Source organism: Nelumbo lutea, chromosome 3, assembly GCF_056320005.1.
Source record: "Nelumbo lutea isolate HS-2025 chromosome 3, American lotus-T2T, whole genome shotgun sequence".
NCBI classification, from domain to species: Eukaryota; Viridiplantae; Streptophyta; class Magnoliopsida; order Proteales; family Nelumbonaceae; genus Nelumbo; species Nelumbo lutea.
Window position 1 is genome coordinate 49689211 of NC_142686.1, and position 21471 is coordinate 49710681.

Consider the following 21471-nt stretch of genomic DNA (forward strand, 5'->3'; position numbering starts at 1 on the left):
AACAAAGGGGAGGGGATTAATTTTACATCGTGAACCTGTGCCCCAAAATGTGAAGGAAAACCACAATGACAAAAATTTCATTCCATCTGGATTGCAAATAAATCGAGCGATAATTTCAACAACATGATTGGTTTTGTTTTTGAAAACAGAAACAACTGCCATGAACACCCCCGAAGTTGTGGCTCCCTGGAGGTACTAGTCTAACAAGTTAGTTCATTAGTGCAACATAACAGAGTTTAAGCTGATGCCACTTGCTAACAGCCCCCAAGTCTCCTGACTGAGGCCTACCCATGAAAAAGTTATTGGTGTTGTAGGAAGCTTTTCACTTTTCATAATATCCAATTCTTCATTAGGGCATAATAATTAATAGCTGATATGCTGATTACAAATGTGAAAGAGTGAAATTATGCACTCGTTTCAACCCAGTTCTGAGGTATATTAAAACAAGAAGAATCACTAATCAAGGTAAAACTATTAAAAAAAGGTTACCATGCACCCATTCATGATTCCTTGTTGGTTGGTGCCTGAAATTGGATGGATCACATTGTTATTGGTCCCACTTAAATCACCATGGTCCTCCAAGTAAAACACTGCCTGCTTCATTGGACCTACAATGAAACTTCTTAAACAATGAGGGAGAATGTTAAGACTTGAATGACAATCTAAAGAGAACAAGGAATTCTCCTTATTGAGATCATAATGCCTGGGCTGGAGGGAGATGGGGAAGGGAAGAAAGAAACCGTAACATTTATTGAGTTTTATTAGCTCCACTAACCTGGCTGTCAAGTCTCAGCAGCAATAACTTATTTCATGTAAATATTATGAATGCTCAGAGGGGTTCTCTAACTCCTTTCAAAATGACCCTACTTCTGCTGAGAATATCAAGACCCTACAAGACCTTTATAGCGGGCATAGGAAACTATCAATACGAAAAGGCAGGCACAAGCTATCCCCGTAAGGATGACCACCTGTTAGCAACAATTGAAGGATCATCCATGTAAACTGAAATAAGGCCCTTGCTCAAATGATAATAGCTAAGTTTCCCAGGCTAAGTACCCAAACATACCCATTTGAATACGTATCCATGGTCATCATTCCACGTGTATGGGATGTTCATGCCAAATATTCCAGCCACCAAAGAATAGATGGATAAACAAACAGTTCCAGAACTTAGGAAGAGCTCTAGCTGCAGCCGCAAAGCGGGTAGAAAAAACAAAAACATCCATAAAATCAGTCTAATAGAAGATCTAATAACCTTCAGCATAAAAATAAGGATATTAATACAAAGGAGAGACAAAAATGAAAGGCACTGGCAAAGAAATTAATTGATATGGATATCAGACACATTACCTGAATCAACTGGTTCCGATGATTGTCAAGCTGCAAGCAAGAATACATGGCATTTCTTTAAACTATTCATTCACATGCCACTTAAATGGACTCTCTTCTTTCTAATTTTAAATTTTAAGATTCAAAGCAATTACCTGAATATTAATGTAATCCTCTGTATCATCAATATATTCACGCAGCTGGGAAAAAAGAAAAGGCCATGCATCATAATTCAGGTTTAACCAGCCACAAACAATAAAGAAATGCTGTCAATGAATTTGGTCCCTCATTTTCCTAAGCATATAATATGTAACTCCAATCTTGATCCCACATGTTAGTACCCCAACAATACCTATCTGTTATGACCTGATAAAAGTCATGAATTACAGCTGTTATATGCTGGGTTTGAATCAGGACCACCCACCCAATTGAAAGTTGACAACATCATGGAAAAACTCATAACCACAAACCTGATAAATTTGGGCCTGGTCCAGACAAGTTTGCTTCCTGAATATAGTTTTATTACAAGGATAATCAATTTTTCATATTACTGGCAGACATTAGGGATTATCAACTAGATTAGTGGATGCTTGGAATCCACTTTTTCATTACAATCTTCCAATGCAATCCTACAAGCTAATGTTAACCACCATACCATTCCCAATTGGTTAACTCTCTTCAAGTTAAACGGATGAAATGCTCAAAGTGGTGCCAAGTCAAGGATATACTATAAATTCAATACAAAGATTCAATAAGAAAATTATACAGAACCATTCAAGAGGGTGGATTAATTAGAAGGAAGTGAGAACAAAAGTACTGACATCAAATTTTATGAATAATTGGTAATTTCCTGGGAATGTCAACCAAATGTAGTAGCATAATTTTTGTAGATTTTCACAGAAGGAAAAAAAAAATGGAGTCCTCTTTTTTTTTTTTTTTTTGAAGAGACTGGAGTCTAAAATGACCAATCAAAACCCACCCATGAATTTTGATAAATAACACCTGATTGGCTACTACACTTATGATTCCAATTGACTTTGTCAGAAAATTTTCAGATATCATATCTTTTCCATATCATAGTCGAACCCTATATATATATATATATATATATATATATATATTGATCCACTGTGACAGTAATATTGTATTCACAATGGAAATTGATCAACTTGGTTGTCTGATCCAACTCTGATGAACATTTGTTTTTGGGATGCTTGGGGCCATTTCACCAAGTGTCATTCTTCTTTTTAATTGTTCCCCTTTCTATCAAAAAATAAATAAATAAAAGAAATTGATCATTTTGCACTGCCTTCTATGTTCCCTTTCCTCTCTTGTTTGCTTTTATGATGCTTCCAACATTTATCAGAAAGAAAATCTATCATAAACTTTCTAGACACTAATCTATGAATCTACCCAGATTCAATTACATTTCTCACTATAATTGCCTCTGATTTTTTATATAATGCTTTGCTTTCTGTAATTAACTGATATATTCCATCAAAGTTCCAAAAGAAATAGTCACCAGTAATTTCCATGCAAGCTGATGAAACCAGGAAAAGCTTGATGCATTCATGGTTTGATTAGAACAAAAAGAACCTAAAAGATTAGTTAGCCACAAAGGCAATTCTACATAATTGTGTATGCCAGCGATTAGAGTTGAAGAGTTTGGTTTATCTCCTCACTTGAGTGAGAATATGCTCAAGTCTACTTCCATGTATATAGTCTTTGTTGACCAAAGGAGGAAGGTGGACCAATATAACATGGATATGTCAAACCTTCAAATTCAAATCAGATCAGTTTCACATTGTTGAGTGGGCTGACTTGTGTTTAGTTTATTTTCTTTTAAATTAAGATGCTGTTGGGCCTTGGGCCACTTAGTTTGAGTTGCTGCCCTACTAAGGGCATCCTTGTAATATCTCATACTTAAGTTAATTATAAATAGAATGAGGGGCTGGCAGCTAGGGTTAAGTTAATCTATCCTAGTCGACCTTCTTCTCTTTTCTCCCCTTTCCTCTCTTGCTGAAATCCCCAACTTTCTACTCTTCCTTTCACAAGAAGCTTGGCTGAAATCAGCACATAAGGTTTTCTACTCACATAATTGTGCATGCCTATAATCAGAGTTGAAGGGACGAGTTGATCTTCTTGGTTGAGTGAGAGATATTCTCAAACCTGTTTTCATGTATTAGTCTACATTGTCAACCAAAGGAGGGGTAGTAGAATAATACAAATCGTGGATATGCCAAACCTTCAAATTCAAATGAGATCAGTTTAATGCATATGTATGTTGTATACATATATATAGAAGAAAAGTAAATGTAGAGTTTTGAATGGTGGTTCATTCTGCATTTCTTCCACACCCCCCCGGGTACCCTCAAGCAAGAGACATGCTTTAGTCTGCATTCATACAAGCTTGTTAATGAGGAAATTGACCACTATAAGGGTGTGGAATGTTTGACCATTGCCTTCCACTCAAGCAAAGCAAGTTTACTGTGTATTTAGTACACAAGTATAAAAGGAACTTCAAATGGATCAAATCATTATTAAAAAATATAAATGTAATAGCACCACAGATTCAGTAAAGTATACCGTGGTCAATTTGTTCAATATACCATCAATCTGCATGAAGTATGCCTGCAAAGTTTAGAACAAGTCAGGTTAGACTTTCAGTCTTAATAAAGTATGAGCTATGGCAATTAGGTGACTGACCTCAAGCAACATTTCAAGCTCCTCAACATCATTTTCATCTCCACGAAGGGTTGCAAAACTTGCTCGGCTTGCCCTGGATATCTTCGAACCTATAGTAGGGGAAGCAGGTAACCAATTGGGTGCACCGGAGCCACTGACTGGTGAAGAAGCCGTAGCTAATTTTCTTGAAAGGTAAAGGTCTGCCATATCATCATCATCATCCAGAAGTTGTTCAAGCTCATCCCTCACCTGGAAGTAGCAAAATATTTTTTTAACAAAATATATACTTAAATATGGACTACATTGAAAGAGGGAACAGAACTAGGGGTAATCATTTCTAGCCTGCCTGCAATATATATATATATAGAAAATGTAGGAAAAGAAAGGAAGAGAAAGGAGAAGAAAGAGGCTTCAGCACTAGGTTGTGGAAGAAGAAGAGAAGGGAAGAAAGAAAAGAAGAGTTTTACCTCTCTCTCTAGCCCCCTTGATCTCTTTTATTAACTTATTCAAAAATTAAGTACAATTACTTGGATGCCCTTAATGGGGCGGCCAACACTAAAGAAAGAATTAAAGAAAACAAAAATAGCCTATAACCAACAAACATAACCTTAAACACTACTTAAAGGAAATAAAAAACACTAAAGCCCATTCTCACTACACTCCCCCTCAAGTTGAGCATAGATGTCAATCATGCCTAGCTTGCTTACATAATGTTGAAGCTTTGCCTTTGGAACTCCATTAGTTAGAAATTCTTCTAGCTGCTCTTCTGATGCAATGAAAGGAAGGCACACCTCTCTTGAAGCCACTCTCTCCCATATAAAGTGTCTATCTACCTTAATGTTCTTAGTTCTATCATGCTGAACCAGGTTGTGAGCAATGTTAATAGCAGCCTGGTTATCACAATACAACATCAGTGGCTTGTCACATAAAACACCCACCTCATCAAGGAGAGATCTAAGCCATAACAACTCAAAGGCCCCATGGGCCATAGCCCTATACTCTACCTCAGCTGAAGATCTAGCAACCACTGATTGCTTTTTACTTCTCCAAGAAACAATATTTATGTCTACCATAGTACAATAACCTAATGTGGATCTCCTGCCATCCACATTTCCTACCCAATCAACATCTGTATATGCTTCTACCTTCATGTGGCCAGGTTTAGCAAACAATATACCCTTACCAGGAGTTCCCTTAAGATAGCATAGCACCCTTTCTACAGCAGCCATATGTGTGTCTCTAGGAACATGCATGAACTAGCTGATGACACTTACAACATATGAAATTTCTGGACGAGTCATACATAGATAAAGAAGTTTCCCTAATAATCTCTTAAATGCTCCCCTATCAACTAAAAGTTCTCCATCATAAGTTGAGAGTTTATGATTCACATCAATAGGGTTATAGGGGTAGAGGCAGGTTTAGCACCATGTTTTCCAATCTCATTAAGAAGATCCAACACATACTTCTGCTGAGAAATAAAGACACCTTCCTTGGACCTAGCAACCTCAATGCCAAGAAAATACCGCAACCCTCCTAAGTCTTTGATATCAAATTCAGAACCGAGAAACTTCTTGAAAGCACTAACATCTTCTATACCACTGCCAATAACCACAATATCATCTACATAAACAATAAAGAATGTCACCGGGGTGCTTCTTCTCTTAACAAAGAGGGTATGATCTGATTGAGTCTGAGTGCAGCCGAACTGAACAAGAGCAACCTTAAATCTGTCAAACCAAGCATGTGGAGATTGTTCCAGGCCATAAAGTGATTTCTTTAATCTGCACACCTTACCTTGCATCTCCTTGCCATATACACTAGGAGGAAGGGACATATATACCTCTTCAGTGAGATCACCATTCAAGAATGCATCTTAACATCAAACTGATACAAAGGCCAATCATAGCTCACTGCTAAGGATAAAAGAACTCCCACCGAAGTCATTTTAGCAACAAGATGAGCCTTATACCTCTCAATTGACTTATTTGCACAATACTTGATAGTGAAAACCCACTTGCACCCAACAGGTTCCTTCCCAACTGGCAAGTCAACAATATCCCACGTATTGTTTTAATGAAGGGCCTCTATTTTAGTCCTCATTGCATCCCTCCATTCTGGTGTGGCTAAGGCTTCTAAAATAGAATTTAGGATGGGTTGAGAGGAAATGGAGGCTAGAAAGGCATAGTAGGATGGGGACAACAAGTTGTAGGAAAGGTGTTTGGAAATACAATGAATTGTACATTTCCTCATACCTTTTCTCAAAGAAATGGATAGGTCAAGGTCTGGAAACAAGGGTGCTGGTAGAGGAGGTGATGGACATGTCCTGTCTTCAATAATTGGAAGCACCTGAGACTCAACTAGAGGCATGGGATCAACCTCTGTTTGCCTTAGCCTTTGCCACTAGTACCACCTCTAGAGAATAGGATAGGTGGTAAAAATGGTAGGACTAGCAAGAGGAGGGGGAGGAGTAGGAATGGAAGACCTCAAAGGAGAGGATCCCTACACGGGAATGGGGGTAACTAGAGGGCTCAACACAAGACTCAATTGGAGTTAGCAAAGGAAGGGAGGAAGAAAACAACTCAAGAGATCTCTCCCCCTCAAAAGGACGAATATGAAAAGGAACTAACTCTGCAAAGGTGACATCCATGTGAACAAACCGGGTGCCACTAATGGGATCAAAACAACAGTACCCTTTCTATGTGGAGGCATAACCAAGGAATATACACTTCTGAGCCTTGGGGTCAAACTTATGTCTCTTAGAACTAAGAATGTGGACATAGCAAGTGCAGCCAAAGATCCACAGAGGAATGGAGAAAACCTCAACACCAGGAAAGAGAACTCCAAAAGGAGATTTTAACCCCAAGACTCGAGAAGGCATGCGGTTAATAAGGTAGGTAGCTGTTAAAACTGTATCACCCCAAAACTTCACAAGAACATGGGTAGCAAAAAGGATGCTCCTTGCAACTTCCACAATGTCTATTTTTCCTCTCCGCTACTCCATTTTGGTGTGGAGTGTGGGCACAAGAACTCTGATGACAACCCTAAACTTCTCAAGATAGGAGGCAAGGTCCTTCTCCAAATATTCCTTAGCATTGTCCGATTGGAATATTTTGATGTGGGTGTTAAACCGAGTGAGTATGTGCTCATGGAACTGTTGTACAAGTTTAGGCACTTCAGCACGAGAGTGCATAAGGTAAATCCAAGTATATCATGAAAAATCATCAATAAACAGGATGAAATATCTATAGCCACCCATAAACGGTAAATGGTAAGGCCCCCACACATCAACGTGAACAATATTAAAAGGAATAGTCAATCTTTTATTACTTGAAGGATAAGTGTTCTTACAATGCTTTGAGAACTCATAGGACTCACAATGTAAACTTGATAAACTGATTCCTTTAAATAACTTTGGAAACAACTGACTCAATGAAGAAAAAGACAATGACCCAAACGACTAATGACATAACATAATATGACTAGTGGACTCTAAAATAAATGCAGTTCTCTTAAGTTGTACTTAGCTCTACTCAGGCATGTGTAACAAATAGATTCCATTCGCCTCATGGCCACTCTCAACCACCTTTTGAGATTTCATGTCTTGAAAAACACAATATGAAGGAAAAAAGGTCACACTGCAATTCGGGAATTTAGTCAAATTACTAGCTGAAAGCAAATTGGTATTAAGTTTAGGTACATGAAGAACAGATGATAAGGTGAGGGCATTAGAGGTCTTAATGTCTCCCTTTCCCATGATAGGGCAAGAGAGCCATTAGCAAGGGATATCTTATCTCGGCCAGAAAGGAGTTGGTAAGAGGTGAATAACTATGAAATACTAAGCATATGGTAAAAAGCACCAGAATTAGTTATCTAAGGGGTTTTATGAGTACCTAAGACAGAAGCATGATGTGTAGTGGCACGAATACCTGAGTGAACATATGCAAAGCAACAGTCTCTAAAGGAGCAGTAGCAGTGGACTCCAAATGACTAATTATTTGGCTATACTTCTCATACTCAGCCCTGGCAGCTGCAAGCTGTTCTCCCACTGACTTCTCTCCACCTTGTCCTGGTTCGCCTTGTGAGGAGGTGGCTACATTTGCATTTACGCCTTTTTCCAGTTTCAAACCTTTTTCCATCATTTTCTTTCTTGAGTTTGGTATGAATGAGCTCTGGATGCAGCTTCCAACAGGTGTCTTTAGTGTGTTTAGGCTTCTTGCAATATTCACAGATAACATCTTTCTTCCCAGTGTTAACCTTCAGCTTCATCCCAGCATTGGCATAGCGATCAACCTGCGGCTCGATAGATTAAACCTGTCTTCTGCTCTCCTCACTGCTCACCATTGCATATGCCTGAGACAAAGTCACCTCATCCTTTGCTAAAACATTCTACCTCACAATATCATACTCCGAGTTAAGTCTAGTGAGGAACTCAAAGGCTCGATTTCTCTCCACCAACTTCCTATATGTTTCTGCGTCCTTTATGCAACCCCAAACAAGAGTTCCATCAGATCAATCTCTTGCTAAAAAGATTTCCGCATAGAGAAGAAGACAACTAAGGGCTTCTCCTCTTGTCTTAGATTATTTACATCATGCTTCGATTTGTAGGCCCGAGCAACATTAAGCTTTTGGGAATAGGTCTCTGTAACACTATCCCACACTTCTTTGGAAGTTTCCATCCACAGGTAATGCTAACTAATGTGTTGTTGCATAGAATTCACTAACCAACCCACTACTGTGTAGTTTTCCTACATCCACCTTTCATAGGTAGGATCATCCTCCTCTGGTTTCTTCTTGCTCCCAATAATGTAACCATGTTTTCCTCTACTACACACATGTATCTTAGTAGATTGAGACCAGGCTAAATAATTGGTCCCATCTAACTTCACAGTAGTCACAACCCCAAAAAGATTCTTCATTGCCCCCCCCATGTCGAAACCTAGAATTTATGGAATACTTGGTCTCTCCTCCAGTTTGCTCCATTGAGTGAATGGATGCAAACGAAAATCAAATTAGGGTTTTGCTAGGCTAGATTTACTATTCTAAGCAAAGAACAACTCTTTAGGGTTTTACTAGGCTAGATTTGCTCAAAGGGAGAGAAGAGAGTTATTTGATGCATCTACCACTACACTACCTCCTTCTTCCTTCTACAACTCCTCTCATGGTTCTTCCCCATGTTTTTTATGGTTCTACTGAAAAAGGGTAAGCTATGCAGACTAAAGAAGTCAGTATATGGCCTAAAGCAGTCGCCTAGGGCTCAGTTTAATTTATTTAGAAGAGCATTGACTAAGATTGGATTTATACAAGCCCAATCTAATCATACATTGTTTATCAAGAAGAATGGTTCTTCTCTTACTACACTTACTATATAAGTTGATGGCATCGTGGTGATAGGTAATGATCCTCTTAAGATGGAGAAACTTAAGCACTTCTTTAACATGGAGCTTGAGATGAAGCACTTGTGTTAAGTTTTCTTTTTTTGGGGAGGGGGGGATTTAGGTGGCACATTCCAAGGAAGGTATCTTGATCTCCTAAAGTGTTTAAGTGTGTATTGGGCCCAATGTTTTAAAAGGCATGGGAGGCGTACGCATGGAGGCGCACCTCCAGGCGAGGTGCCCCCAAAATGTCTTGAGCCGTATGCCAAAGGCACTGATACCTCTAAGGCATATGCCTCATATGCCTTTTTCATGAGGCATGCTAGAGGCATATGCCTCATGTGTCTCTCACACATCTCATACAAAAAGACAAAACCAATAGATACTCCTGATGCAACTCCGTGTTTTAAAACATTGATTCGACCTCCTAATGGAGACAGGAAAACTAAGAACAAAACCAATATATACTCCCATCAATCCTGCACATAAATTATCATCTTCTAATAGCACTCTACTTCTAGACAGGGGAATGTTCCAACAATGGGTAGGCAACTATTATATTTGTTATTACTTGACCTAATATCTTATACACTATGAGTGTTATTAGCCAGTTTATGCATGCATCCAAAGATACTTATCTGGCAGCTGCTAAGAGCATTTTATGCTACTTAAAGGGTAAACCAGGGAAAAGGATTTTGTTTGCCAGCCATGGTGGACACATGAGCATAGAAGCATACATTGATGCAAATTAGACAAGTTCTATCGATGACAACAGATCTACCTTGGCCATTGTACTCTTGTTAAGGGTAATTTAGTTACTTAGAGAAGCAAGAAACAGAGTGTTGTTGTTTGTTCCGATGCAGAGACAAGGTACAGGGAAATGGCCCATGGATGTTTTGAGATTTGTGGATTAGGTTCTTACTAGGAGAGCTAGGAGTTGTTCATGATAGACCTAGAATGTTGTATGTGATAATCAGGCCGCTTTTAATATTACACATAATCCAATTTAGCATTGATAGGACAAAACATATTGAGGTTGACAAATATTTCATACAAGAAAGGGTTGTTTCTAGAGAAGTTTGTCTTCATTCTATTGCTTCAACAGAACAACTTAAAGATGTCTTTGCCAAGAGTGTTACTAATTCCAAGTTGTAGCCTTAAATAAACAATCTGGGCATGATTAACATATTTTTTCAGCTTAAGGGGGAGTGTTGAGATATTTGGCTATTTTCTTAATTATTATTGGGCTGACTATGTTAGTGAGCCTGTTGGGCCTTTCTTTTATTTCTTCTATAGCTGCTGTCTACTAGGGGCAAATTTATACATTTACCTATCAATATGATTACCAAATAGAAAACTAATGGTGCCATCAACAGACTCCATAATTTGACCTTCTAAAAGCCCTCTTCTTCTTTCTCTTCTTCTCTTCTCTCTATATAGATCTGGTCTCTTCTTATTTTCTTTCTTGTTCCAACACAAAATAAGCCAAAGGTCTAAGAAGGGGATTAAGAGAACCTGAAGGTGATGAAGCAGTCCTGTTGCTTAATTCTCTAAACCAAGTCTTCTTATCTACTCATGGTGGTGATGATAGTGTGGGTGATTAACCCTACTGGCCCTTTCTCACTCTCATCCTTCTTCAAATCTTTATCCCTAAGTCATCCCCAACCTTCACTTTACCCTTGGAAAACCATCTAGCTTGGTCCAACTTGCCATAAAGTAAAGGTGTTTTTCCAGGAAGATGCCAATCAAATAATCAATACATGCAATAGACTTTCTCTAATTCCTAATAGATGTGCTCTTTGTAAAGCTGATGGGGAATCTAGCTACCTCCTCATGGTCTCTTGTAAGGCTGCTAAAACTGTTTGGGAGTGGGTTTTCTCCCATTTTGGGTGTTCTTGGTATCCTCCGGAGACTGTCCAGGGTTTGTTTTCTCCTTCTTTTTTCAGTTGGCCTAGGAAGCGAGGGAAGACTATGTGGAGGTGTATTAGGGCAGCGGTATGCTTGTCATTGTGGGAAGAAATAAACTCACGCATTTTTTCCGACAAGGAAAGAACATTGGAAGAATTGTTAGATCGAATCCTTTTAAGGGCTGTCCACTGGCTAAAATCTTTGGAGTTGTTTTCAGATTTTCCTGTGGATGACTTGCTAAGAAACTGGAAAGAGATTGCAAGAGGACATTTTGTCCGTTTTAGTCCCCTCCCCCCTCGGGCTTTATAAAGCTGAATTTTGATGGCAGCAGTGTAAGGAATCCAGGGCCCTCTGGGATTGGAGGAGTCTTCAGGAATGAGGAAGGGATTGTTATTGCTTTATTCTCTGGCCCTATCTCTCTTAGGGCTGAGATCCTTGCAGTGCTTGAAGGAATTCGAAGAGCAGAGGAATTAAATATCAGCCGTTTGATCCTGGAAGGTGATTCGAAGGTGGTGGTTAGTTGGTTGAAGACAGAGGACAGTGGTTTGTGGAACTTTAACAATGAAAAAAAACAGTTCTTATGGCTGGGTAGGGACATAGAGATTCAGTACAGCTGGGTGAAGAGGAGTGCCAACTCATTTGCGGATGGGTTGGCCAAGCAAGGAGTGAATAGGGAGTCTGTTTTTTGGGCTAGTTTTTAATCATTTCTCTTTGCATTCCCTTTGTTTTCTGTTTTTGGGAAGCTAAGATATTTTATCTCCCCTTTTGTATCCATATTCCCTCTTTTCTTTTAATTTAATGAAGCTGGTGTTATTGATCAAAAAAAAAATACATGCAATAGGCTTCAAAGATAAAGGAAAAATGGTATCCTTCCCCGAATATGTCTGTTCTTTGTTTTAAGAATGATGAAAGTAGACATCATTTGCTGCTTGCCTGTTCTTTTTCCTCTCATATTTAGAACCACTTCCTATCTCAATTTGGGATAGTTTAGGGACCCCTTGCATCCATACTAGACCTGTTTTCTTGTTTCCTTTTCAGCAAACAGTCAAGAAGAAGGCAGGTGCTGTGGAAATGCATGTGAGATGCTATACTCTGAAGTGTATGGGGTGAAAGAAATGCTAGAAGTTTTTGAAGAGATATACACAGAGAAACAGCAGTTAATAGAATCTATAAAGATAATAGCACACTTGGTGGAAAGCTCAAAAGAGTTCAAAGGGTTTATATAAATGATTGATGAGAAGATTGCAGTTTTTGGTGAGATAGCAGAAGAAGACAGATTAAAAGGGAAGTATGGAAGCCTTCTGAAGTCGGAAAACTAAAATTATGCAGCTTGGGCATTGGAGGGATAGTGAGAGATGATGAGGGAAGAATCAATCTCAAGTCCTCCGGTTTGGTGAGGTATGATAATTCACAGAGGGCAGAACTTTTGTCAGTTCTTCAGGGTTTGAAATTGGCTGCAACTTGCAAATTAAACATCATTGGGGAAAAGGACCATCAAGTTGTGTTGTCTGAGATACTGTGTTAGAGAAATACTCTCATGGGAATCAGTTTTGGATGGGGCTGATCAACTTCCCAAGGATGGGGCTTTAAAAGAAAGCTTAGAGTGGGATTTTTTGGGTTTGGGAACTGAATTGTAAATGACTATTTCCTTGATTATTTTGTTTGGTCAGCTATTTTCTGTTTGTGTCTTATCCTTGCTGTTTTTGCAAGGTTTTGGATTCAGAATCAATGAGTATTTGTTATTTATGAACAAAAAAAAAAAAAAAACGGATGGAATTATTGCTGCTCTTATTTCCAAAAAACATCAAATCCTAGATGGAGTACGAAGGACATGTTTGGGAGTACTTCTCCAATGAGCTTCTTTCCAAAAGCCAATAAAAAAACATTTCATGAAAAAGCTCAAAACGAGATTTTTGCATAAAAAAAAAGCTTGTTTGAAAAGGCAAGAAAAAATCTCCATTTAGCTTTTCATGCTTGCAAGAAGCTATTTTGAAGAAAAAAGATGGTGACCATCCAAAAACTAAAAAAGTTCTTTTTCAAAAACCCCATTTCAGAAACTAGCTTTTCAAAAGCCCGTTTAAGCCAAAAAGCACTCCCAAATGAGGTCCAACTCCCAAGTAAATGTATCAACTCAAGAATAATAGAAGGATGCCAAGGGATATTTTGCAAGATTGATATTGAGAAGATATACGACCACGTTGAATTGGGATTCTTTGAGGAGATTTTGAAGGCAATGGATTTCAATGAAAAGTGGAGTCCAAAATTTCATGCATCTCAACAGTCTCTTTTTCGGTGCTGATTAAAAGAAACCCTACCAAGTACCATGTTTTTTAATGCCTCAAGAGGCTTGTGTTAGGGTTACCCTCCATCACCATCATCATCTAAGCCTTGTCCCAACTATATGGGATTGGCTATATGAAATTATAAATCCTGTTTCACCATTCTGTTCCGTTCAATGCCATATTCATTGTTAAATTATGAACACATAAATCATTTCTCACTAACTTAACCGGTGTCCATTATAGTCTGCCAATAGCACTTATAGGCCCCACAACTTGCAACAGATCACTTCTTACAGGTATTGTAGATGGCCTTCTATCAATTGGAGCCATTCCTAGATTCCTTCAAATGGCTTCATTTCCAACCCTATCCCTTCTAGTTTTTCCACTTATCCATCTCATCATACACATTTCTTCCACACTCACTTTTTGGACATGTTGTTTCTTGACTTCCCAACACTTAGCTCCATACAACATTGCTGCCCTTAAAACTGTTTCATAGATGGTGACCCTCTATAACCCCTTTTATTTGTTTTAGTGGTTGGTGTATTTGTAGGTTGATTTCAAGGGGTGAGGATGATGCTCTCACCTAAGGATTTAAAGCTAGTAGGGAAGATCTGCTCATTGTACATCTTCAATATGCTAATAAATCTTGAATTATTTTAAGGCTTCAATTGAGAAAGTGCTGAATTTAAGAGCAATCTTAAAAGGATTTGAATTAATATTTGGATTGAAGGTTAGCTTGCAAGGCTAGGCAACAGGGGGGCACCTTGTCGCCTAGTCGCCTAGGCAATGGATTTTTCTTTTTTTTTTTTTATATAGAAAACATGGATCCTAGGATGGTTCCCTAGGTACCATAACCATATTTCCTTAATAACAATTCATAATTTTCATAAGAAAAGTATAGAGTTCATGATAAAGTATAGAAAATCAACATATTAATGAGAAGAAAAAGAAGAAGGAATATAAAACTCAAAAAATATAGGGGATGAACCCTTATTTTCATTATAGGAAAAGAAGAAAAGAAAAATATAGTAGAAAATGTGTTGATTAGACAAAATTTTAAGTTCTTCCTTACTTATTGATTCAGGTTTTAAAGTCTTTGAGGGTTCAATACAGCATTTAGCAATGTTTGTATTGATTAAACCCTAACAAATAAGAAAATAATAAAAATAAATTAGTATATAAACACACAAAATGAATATTTTAGTTTAATAGTGCCTATTTTATAATTATATGTCAAAAAATAAATAATAAAAATGTATTTTATAATATATAGTACAAAACTGCTTGGAGATTAGGTGAGGCAAGCCTCAAAGGGCGCCTTGTCGCCTAAGCGCCCGCCTAGGCATCGTATTGACAACTATGGTGTTATGATAGGAGTAGGAGATTTTGATCTTACATTTTTGGAAAATTGTGCAGCAAAAGTGGAGTGTAAGGTTGAGAACTTTTCTTTTATTTTCCTTTTTGGAAAATTGTGCAGCATCAGCTAAGTCTACATAGCAACCGATAATTGGCAAGCTCAAGAACAGATGAAAGGAGATATCTCCTGTTGGGAGGTAGAATTATCCTTATTAAGAGTGCCTTGACTAGTCTACCTATTTATTATTTGTCCACTTTCAAGGTTTCTGCAGCTGTGTCAGATAAGAGATCTAAGGATATTTTTTACAGGATGGAGGGGAGAGAATTTTTTCGTTTGCTAAAATGGGATAGGGTATGCTGTCAAAAAAGGAGTTGGCCATTGGAAGGGTCAGAGTGACGAATAATGCATTAATGGAGAAGTGAACATGGAGGTTTGGGTCAGAAAGAGAGGCATTATGAAAGATGATAATATTAAGCAAGCAAGGGGTGGTTTCCTTTGAATAGGATACAAGAAACGTTGTTTCAGCATCCTATGGTAGAAGGCCTTTGTGAAGTTTCATCAGGTATTTGTAGATTACAGAGAATATAAAGTGGGAGAGGGGTGAGGCTTTGGGAAGTATGATACGGAGTGGGGAAGTTATGTGGTTTTTTTCCAAGGTTGTACTAAAGAAAACGTTCTGTCAAAGAATGAAAGAATGTTTGAAGTGAGGGGTGGAGAAGTGATAGAGTCCAACTTCTAGGCATCCATTGTTGAAAGCAAGATAGAGGAGTGTGTACATCTGTTTAGAACACTAGAAAAGGTTGAAGACTTGAAGTATCACCTTATCATCTGAATGCTAGATGGTGGAAAGACTGCTCAAATGGAAAGTTTATAATCAAATCATTTTATGAGGTTCTAATCAAAAATCAATTTGATCCTTTTGAGGTTAGAGGCATCTACGAAAATCCAATTCCTCCTAGAGTTGAAGTGTTTGCTTGACATCTTTCTCTTGATAGTATCCTTACTTTCGACCATTTGATAGGCTATTAGGCTGGGGCTATTGTCTGGTAAACCAGTGCTGCATCTTTTCAACCAATGATAGGTAACTGTTTTAGTGTGGAGATTTTATGATAGGTAACTGTTTTTGTGTGGAGATTTTATGATAGGTAACTTTTTTTGTGTGGAGACATGAGCCAGACATTCCAAGTGAGGTATTCTTGAAATAGACAAATTGCATTGGAAACAAAAATTAAAAGTTTTTTGGTCCTCAATTCCTTTTGTGATCTGTTGGGGAATTTAGAAAGAAAGTGTTAGAATAGCATATTTTATACTTTTTATGTTCTGTAAGTGCCGCAAGGGCACGAGTCTTTTTCTCCTTTTTTAAGTGTCGCCCTATGTATAATAAAGAATTCTGGTGCTACCAGAACTGATTTACTCTCCCAACTTCTCTTCTCCCTTCTCTCCTCTCTCTCTTCTCTTATTCTTCCATATTTCTTCTATTTTTTTCCTGTTAATGTGGTATCAGAGCAGTTCTACTGAGCTTGAGAGCAGATCGAACAAGGTTTTCTCCTTCACCTTGCTGTCTTCTCCAGCTGAGATCAACAAAATAAACCTATGACTGATACAGAAGTCTTTTTACTTTTCCTCCCTTTCTCTTGGTCGTGTACCAGAAAAATACCTATGAATTAAGGTAGCTGAATGCTGTAAACAAAGGATTGTGAGTTTCAAACCTTTTTCTGTGGATCGTGTGATCCTTCTACCTGAGAATGGAACTTCTGTAGGTCACAAATTACCTGCTTTTGCTCTCTTTTGGTATGACAACAATGTTTGTGGTCTCTCCTGGAAGTTGATGTGTTTAAATGGTCTGGAAGAGTGGTGAACTATGACTGTTAAGTTAATTCAGCACTGAAATCAACCTGGAAAAATTTTTTTTGGGAAAATTGGAGCTGGTCTGTGTTCAAATTGTTTCCAGACTGTAGTGTGTGCATGTGGGCTACAGTCCTAATGTGTTCCTAGGACTGTTTTTTGGTGTCAAGAGGGATCCTAGGGTGTGTGTTAAAGTTGAATAGTGAGCTGAATCATGTCCTCTGAAAATTTTGCAACTTCTGGGGTTTCTAGAGGTCAAAACGGAATGAGTGGGGGCTGGATATAAGTTTCCCTATGGCTGTAATTCTTTTTGATGGACTAAATTACCTTGAATGGTCTAGGGGAATTAAGCTCTACATTACTGCTAGGGGGAAAATAGGGTATATTAATGGTAAAGTGAAGGAACCAAAGATTGGAAGTACAGAACATGACAGGTGGGAGCAAGGAACAGTATGGTGATGTCGTGGCTCTTGGTTTCCATGCTGCTACAAGTAAGAAAGTCATTTAAGTGGGCTGAAACAGCTTGTGAAATATGGGAACAGGCAAAATCTACCTATTCAGAGCAGAAGCACTATGCAAAGATATACCACCTAGCTGTAAGTAGGTGGAGAGAAGTCTCTCAGTGTATACTCAGATTTGACATCAATGTAGAAGGATCTAGATCATTATTGTTGAGCAGAAGAAGAAAGGAAGGAAGAAGAAGAAGAAGGAGAAGAGAAGAGGCTTGAGACTTAAGGCCTCAAAAGAACTGCTTCATGCGAGTGAAGCATTTGTATTTATACTATGCTGGCCGTACAACACAAGAGGTCTACAAAATTACAAAAATACCCCTGCGGGCACTAAACCTATGTACAGTACATACAATACATCTGTCAACACTCCCCCTCAAGTTGGGGCATAGATATCAATCATGCCCAACTTGTCACAGAGATCTTGGTGTCTTCAAAGCTGATGTATGGAGTGCATACTTCGCCTGTGATGATTTTCTCTCTGATAAAGTGCTTTTCAACTTCACTAGATTCTTTATCCACAACCTTATAGCTGCCTTGTTGTCACAGAGTAGAGTCACGGGTTTGTCCACTAGAAAACCCAACTCTCCCAATAGATTCTTTATCCACATACCTTCGGCTACTCCGTGTGCCATTGCACAGTACTCAACTTCAGCACTAGATCTAGCTACCACGGTTTGCTTCTTACTCCTCCAAGTAACAAGGTTCCCTCCTACAAAGGTGCAGTAACCACTAGTAGACCTTCTATCACTTTGAGATCCAGCCCAATCCGCATCTGTGTAAATTTCAACTCTCAAATGTCCATGTTTTTGGAATAATAAGCCAGCACCCAGGAACTTCTTAAGATACCGCAGTATTCTCTATGCTGCTTCAAGATGAGTGGACCTCGGTGCATGCATGAACTGACTGAGGACACCAACAGCATATCCTATGTCTGGACGAGTCATAGAGAGGTACAAGAATCTCCCTACAAGCCTCTGAAATTGCTTCACATCCTTATGAGGTTCACCTTGGCTGTCACTTAACTTATGGTTGGGGTCAATGGGAGAGTCAACTGGCTTAACCCCAATCTTTCTAGTGTCCTTAAGCAAGTCTAGGACATATTTCCTTTGGGAAATTCAGATACCCTTTTTTGATCGGGCAACCTCAATTCCAAGGAAGTATTTGGCAGGTCCTAGATCTTTCACTTCGAACTGAGTGGCAAGGAAGCCCTTCAAACTTTGAATTTCATCCTTCCAGTCACCAGTAACAATTATGTCATCCACATATACTATTAGGGCAGCCATTTTACTTTCTCCCCTTTTTACAAACAGTGTGTAATCTGACTGACATTGCTTGTATCCCCTCTGCTTAACTGCAATATGAAATCTGCAAAACCAAGCTCTTGGTGATTGCTTCAGCCCATATAAAGACTTCTTTAACTTGCACATTTTCTATTCATTTCCTTGAGCCTGAAAACCGGGGGGTTGAACCATATAAACTTCCTCTTCAAGGTCACCATTCAAGAAGGCATTCTTGATGTCGAGCTGATGTAGATCCCAAATCAGATTGGCAGCAAGAGAGAAAAGTACTCTAATAGAGTTCATTTTGGCAACAGGGGCAAAAGTTTCTGCATAATCAACTCCATATACTTGAGTAAAACCCTTTGCCACTAAACGAGCTTTATACCTCTCCACGGTTCCATCAGACCCATGCTTAACAGTGAACACCCATTTACATCCAACTGGATCCTTTCCCTTAGGGAGATCAACAAGTTCTCACGTGCCATTCTTGTGAAGAGCATCAATCTCTTCCTTCATGGCATTTGTCTATTCTGGTACTGAGAGAGCTTCTGCCACATTCTTGGGAATAGGGATATTGTCAATGGAGGTAAGGAAGGCACGAAATGAAGGTGAGATGTTCTCATAGGAAACAAAGTGGGAAATGGGGTGTTTAGTGGTGCACAACCTAACACCTTTCCTGTGGGCAATAGGAAGGTCAAGATCATTAGCAATAGGGAGGTCAGAACCATCACTGGGAGTCAAGTTACCTGAGTGAGTATGATCTTCCCTCGAGGAATTTGATGGCACTTGAGGTACAGCTTCTGGATTCTCCACAGCTCTTGAACTTGGTTGGCCTTTACGACGACAAGAAAAAACACGGAAAGATGGAGGATCAGAAGGAGAAGGATTAAGAAGAGGAGGAAGTTGAACCAGTTTCTCCTCATGTCTACACTCCCCCTGAGAAGAAACAGGAAAGAAGGGCTCATCTTAAAAGAAGGTAACATCCATGGAGACACAGAATCTCCGAGAAACAGGATAAAAGCAACTATACCCTTTCTGAGAGAATGAGTAGCCAAGAAATATGCACGGGATAGCACGATAGTCCAATTTCCCTCGGTTGGGAAATAGGTTTTGGACAAAGCATCGACAACCAAAAACACGAGGGATAGAAAGAAGAGGGGCCTTAGGAAAGAGAAGCTGATGTGGGGCTTTGTACTCTAACCAACGAGAGGGCATTCGGTTAATGAGGTATGTAGAACAAAGGACAGCCTCAAGCCAAAATCGTTTGGGAACATTCATGTGGAGTAGTAGACCCCGTGCCACTTCGAGGAGTCGGTTCTTCTGTTCAGCCACACCATTTTGTTGTGGCGTGCGGGCACAAGAGCTCCGATGAAGTGAGCCATGTGAAGCAAAGAATTCCGTGAGGTCACTATGAAAAAACTCTTTTGCATTGTCTGACTGAAATATTTGAATCTCGGTCTGAAATTGGGTGAAGACCATCCGCTGAAAATCTTGGATAATTTTTTGTACTTCCTTACGGGTTCACATTGGATATACCCAAGTGTATCTGGAATAATCGTCAATGAAGGTAATGAAGTACTTGTAGCCACTCTCAGAAGGTAAAGTAACAGGCTCCACACATCAGAATGCACAATGTGAAAAGGAAACTCTGATTTACTATTTCTTTGAGGAAATTGAGTTCTACAATGCTTGCTTAATTGACGCGTTTGACAAGAAAAATTAGATACAGACACTGACTTACACAGTTCTGGGAAAACAACTTTCAAGGACTCAAAGGACAAATGACCCAGACGACAATGCCACAAATATATTTTACTCTTTCTGAACTGACTCATAGACTTTGTAACTACTAGTAGAGGTACCCCCCCTTTGCCACCAAAACAATTGCATCCCCTCCGGTGCTGTTCATCAAGTTTCTCCTGCTCTCTTCAAACTGGACAAGAACATAGACCTCCTGAATTGAAGGAAGATCCTTAGAACTTAGAATTTGTACTCTGATGGATTCATAGATAGGATTGAGACCATGTAAAAAAGCAAACACTCTTTGCTGTGAGACAAATTTATTATACAATTTTGCATCTTCATCACACTTCCAATCAATATTCTGGTAATGGTCCAACTCCTTTCGAACAGTGGTCAAGTCAGAGTAATAAACTGATAAACTTCTCTCCCCCTGTTGACAAGTAGATGAGGCTGCTTGCAGTTCATAAATCTTGGCATAGTGTCGAAGTTCAGAATATGTGGATTTTGCCTATTCCCAAATCTCATTTGCAGTTTCAGCCCACATGAAGTTCTTCCTTATTTGCGGTTGCATGGAGATCAAAAGCCATGACATAACCATACTATTCTCCTGATCCCATCTATGTTCTGCATTTCTAGAAGGTGGTTCTTTGATTCTTCCATTTATGTAGCCTATTTTTCCCCCTGCAGTTATGTATAACTTGATCCCTCTTGACCACTCTAGGTAATTTAACCCATCAAGAGGAACAACAGCCATAGGGAAGGATAGGTCACTACTCCCACTCATTCCATTAATCATTGTGGAGATTCTAGATGTAGCTGAATCTTCACTATTCGTGATTCTAGGTTTAGAAGTACACAAAACCAAAGGCACACGGCCTTACAGAGCTGCTACAGTCCACAACGAGGCACTTGCTGATTTTCGGTTTCATCATGCGAGTGAAGCATTTGTATTTATACTATACCGGCCATACAACACAAGAGGTCTACAAATTTACAAAAATACCCCTGCGGGCACTAAACATGTGTACAGTACATACAATACATCTTTCAACAATTATCAAAGTGTGAATTGGAAATGTGATGAAGATGCAAATGCCTACAAGTCCCTTGTCTCCCAACAACGAGCATTTGCTTTTCTTTTGGGACTAAATC

The 21471-nt window shown here is 39.0% G+C and overlaps 1 protein-coding gene across 3 annotated transcripts in view; it reads right to left on the bottom strand.

The window, feature by feature from the left end:
• Window positions 1-326: 326 nt before the first annotated feature.
• LOC148864867 (magnesium transporter MRS2-I-like) overlaps window positions 327-21471 on the bottom strand; it is a 32850-nt gene continuing 11705 nt past the window's right edge. The window contains exons 6-12 of one of the 3 annotated variants that reach the window (XM_088979086.1): window positions 4036-4263; window positions 3916-3960; window positions 1485-1529; window positions 1351-1380; window positions 1067-1186; window positions 776-968; window positions 327-608 (exon numbers count right to left, since the gene is read on the bottom strand). In XM_088979086.1, coding sequence (XP_088835212.1) covers window positions 882-968; window positions 1067-1186; window positions 1351-1380; window positions 1485-1529; window positions 3916-3960; window positions 4036-4263 — 555 coding nt within the window. In that variant the 3' untranslated portion in view covers window positions 327-608; window positions 776-881. Of the gene's footprint in view, window positions 623-775; window positions 969-1066; window positions 1187-1350; window positions 1381-1484; window positions 1530-3915; window positions 3961-4035; window positions 4264-21471 lie in introns of all 3 variants that reach the window. The other 2 variants (XM_088979087.1, XM_088979088.1) reach the window with 2 other exon arrangements.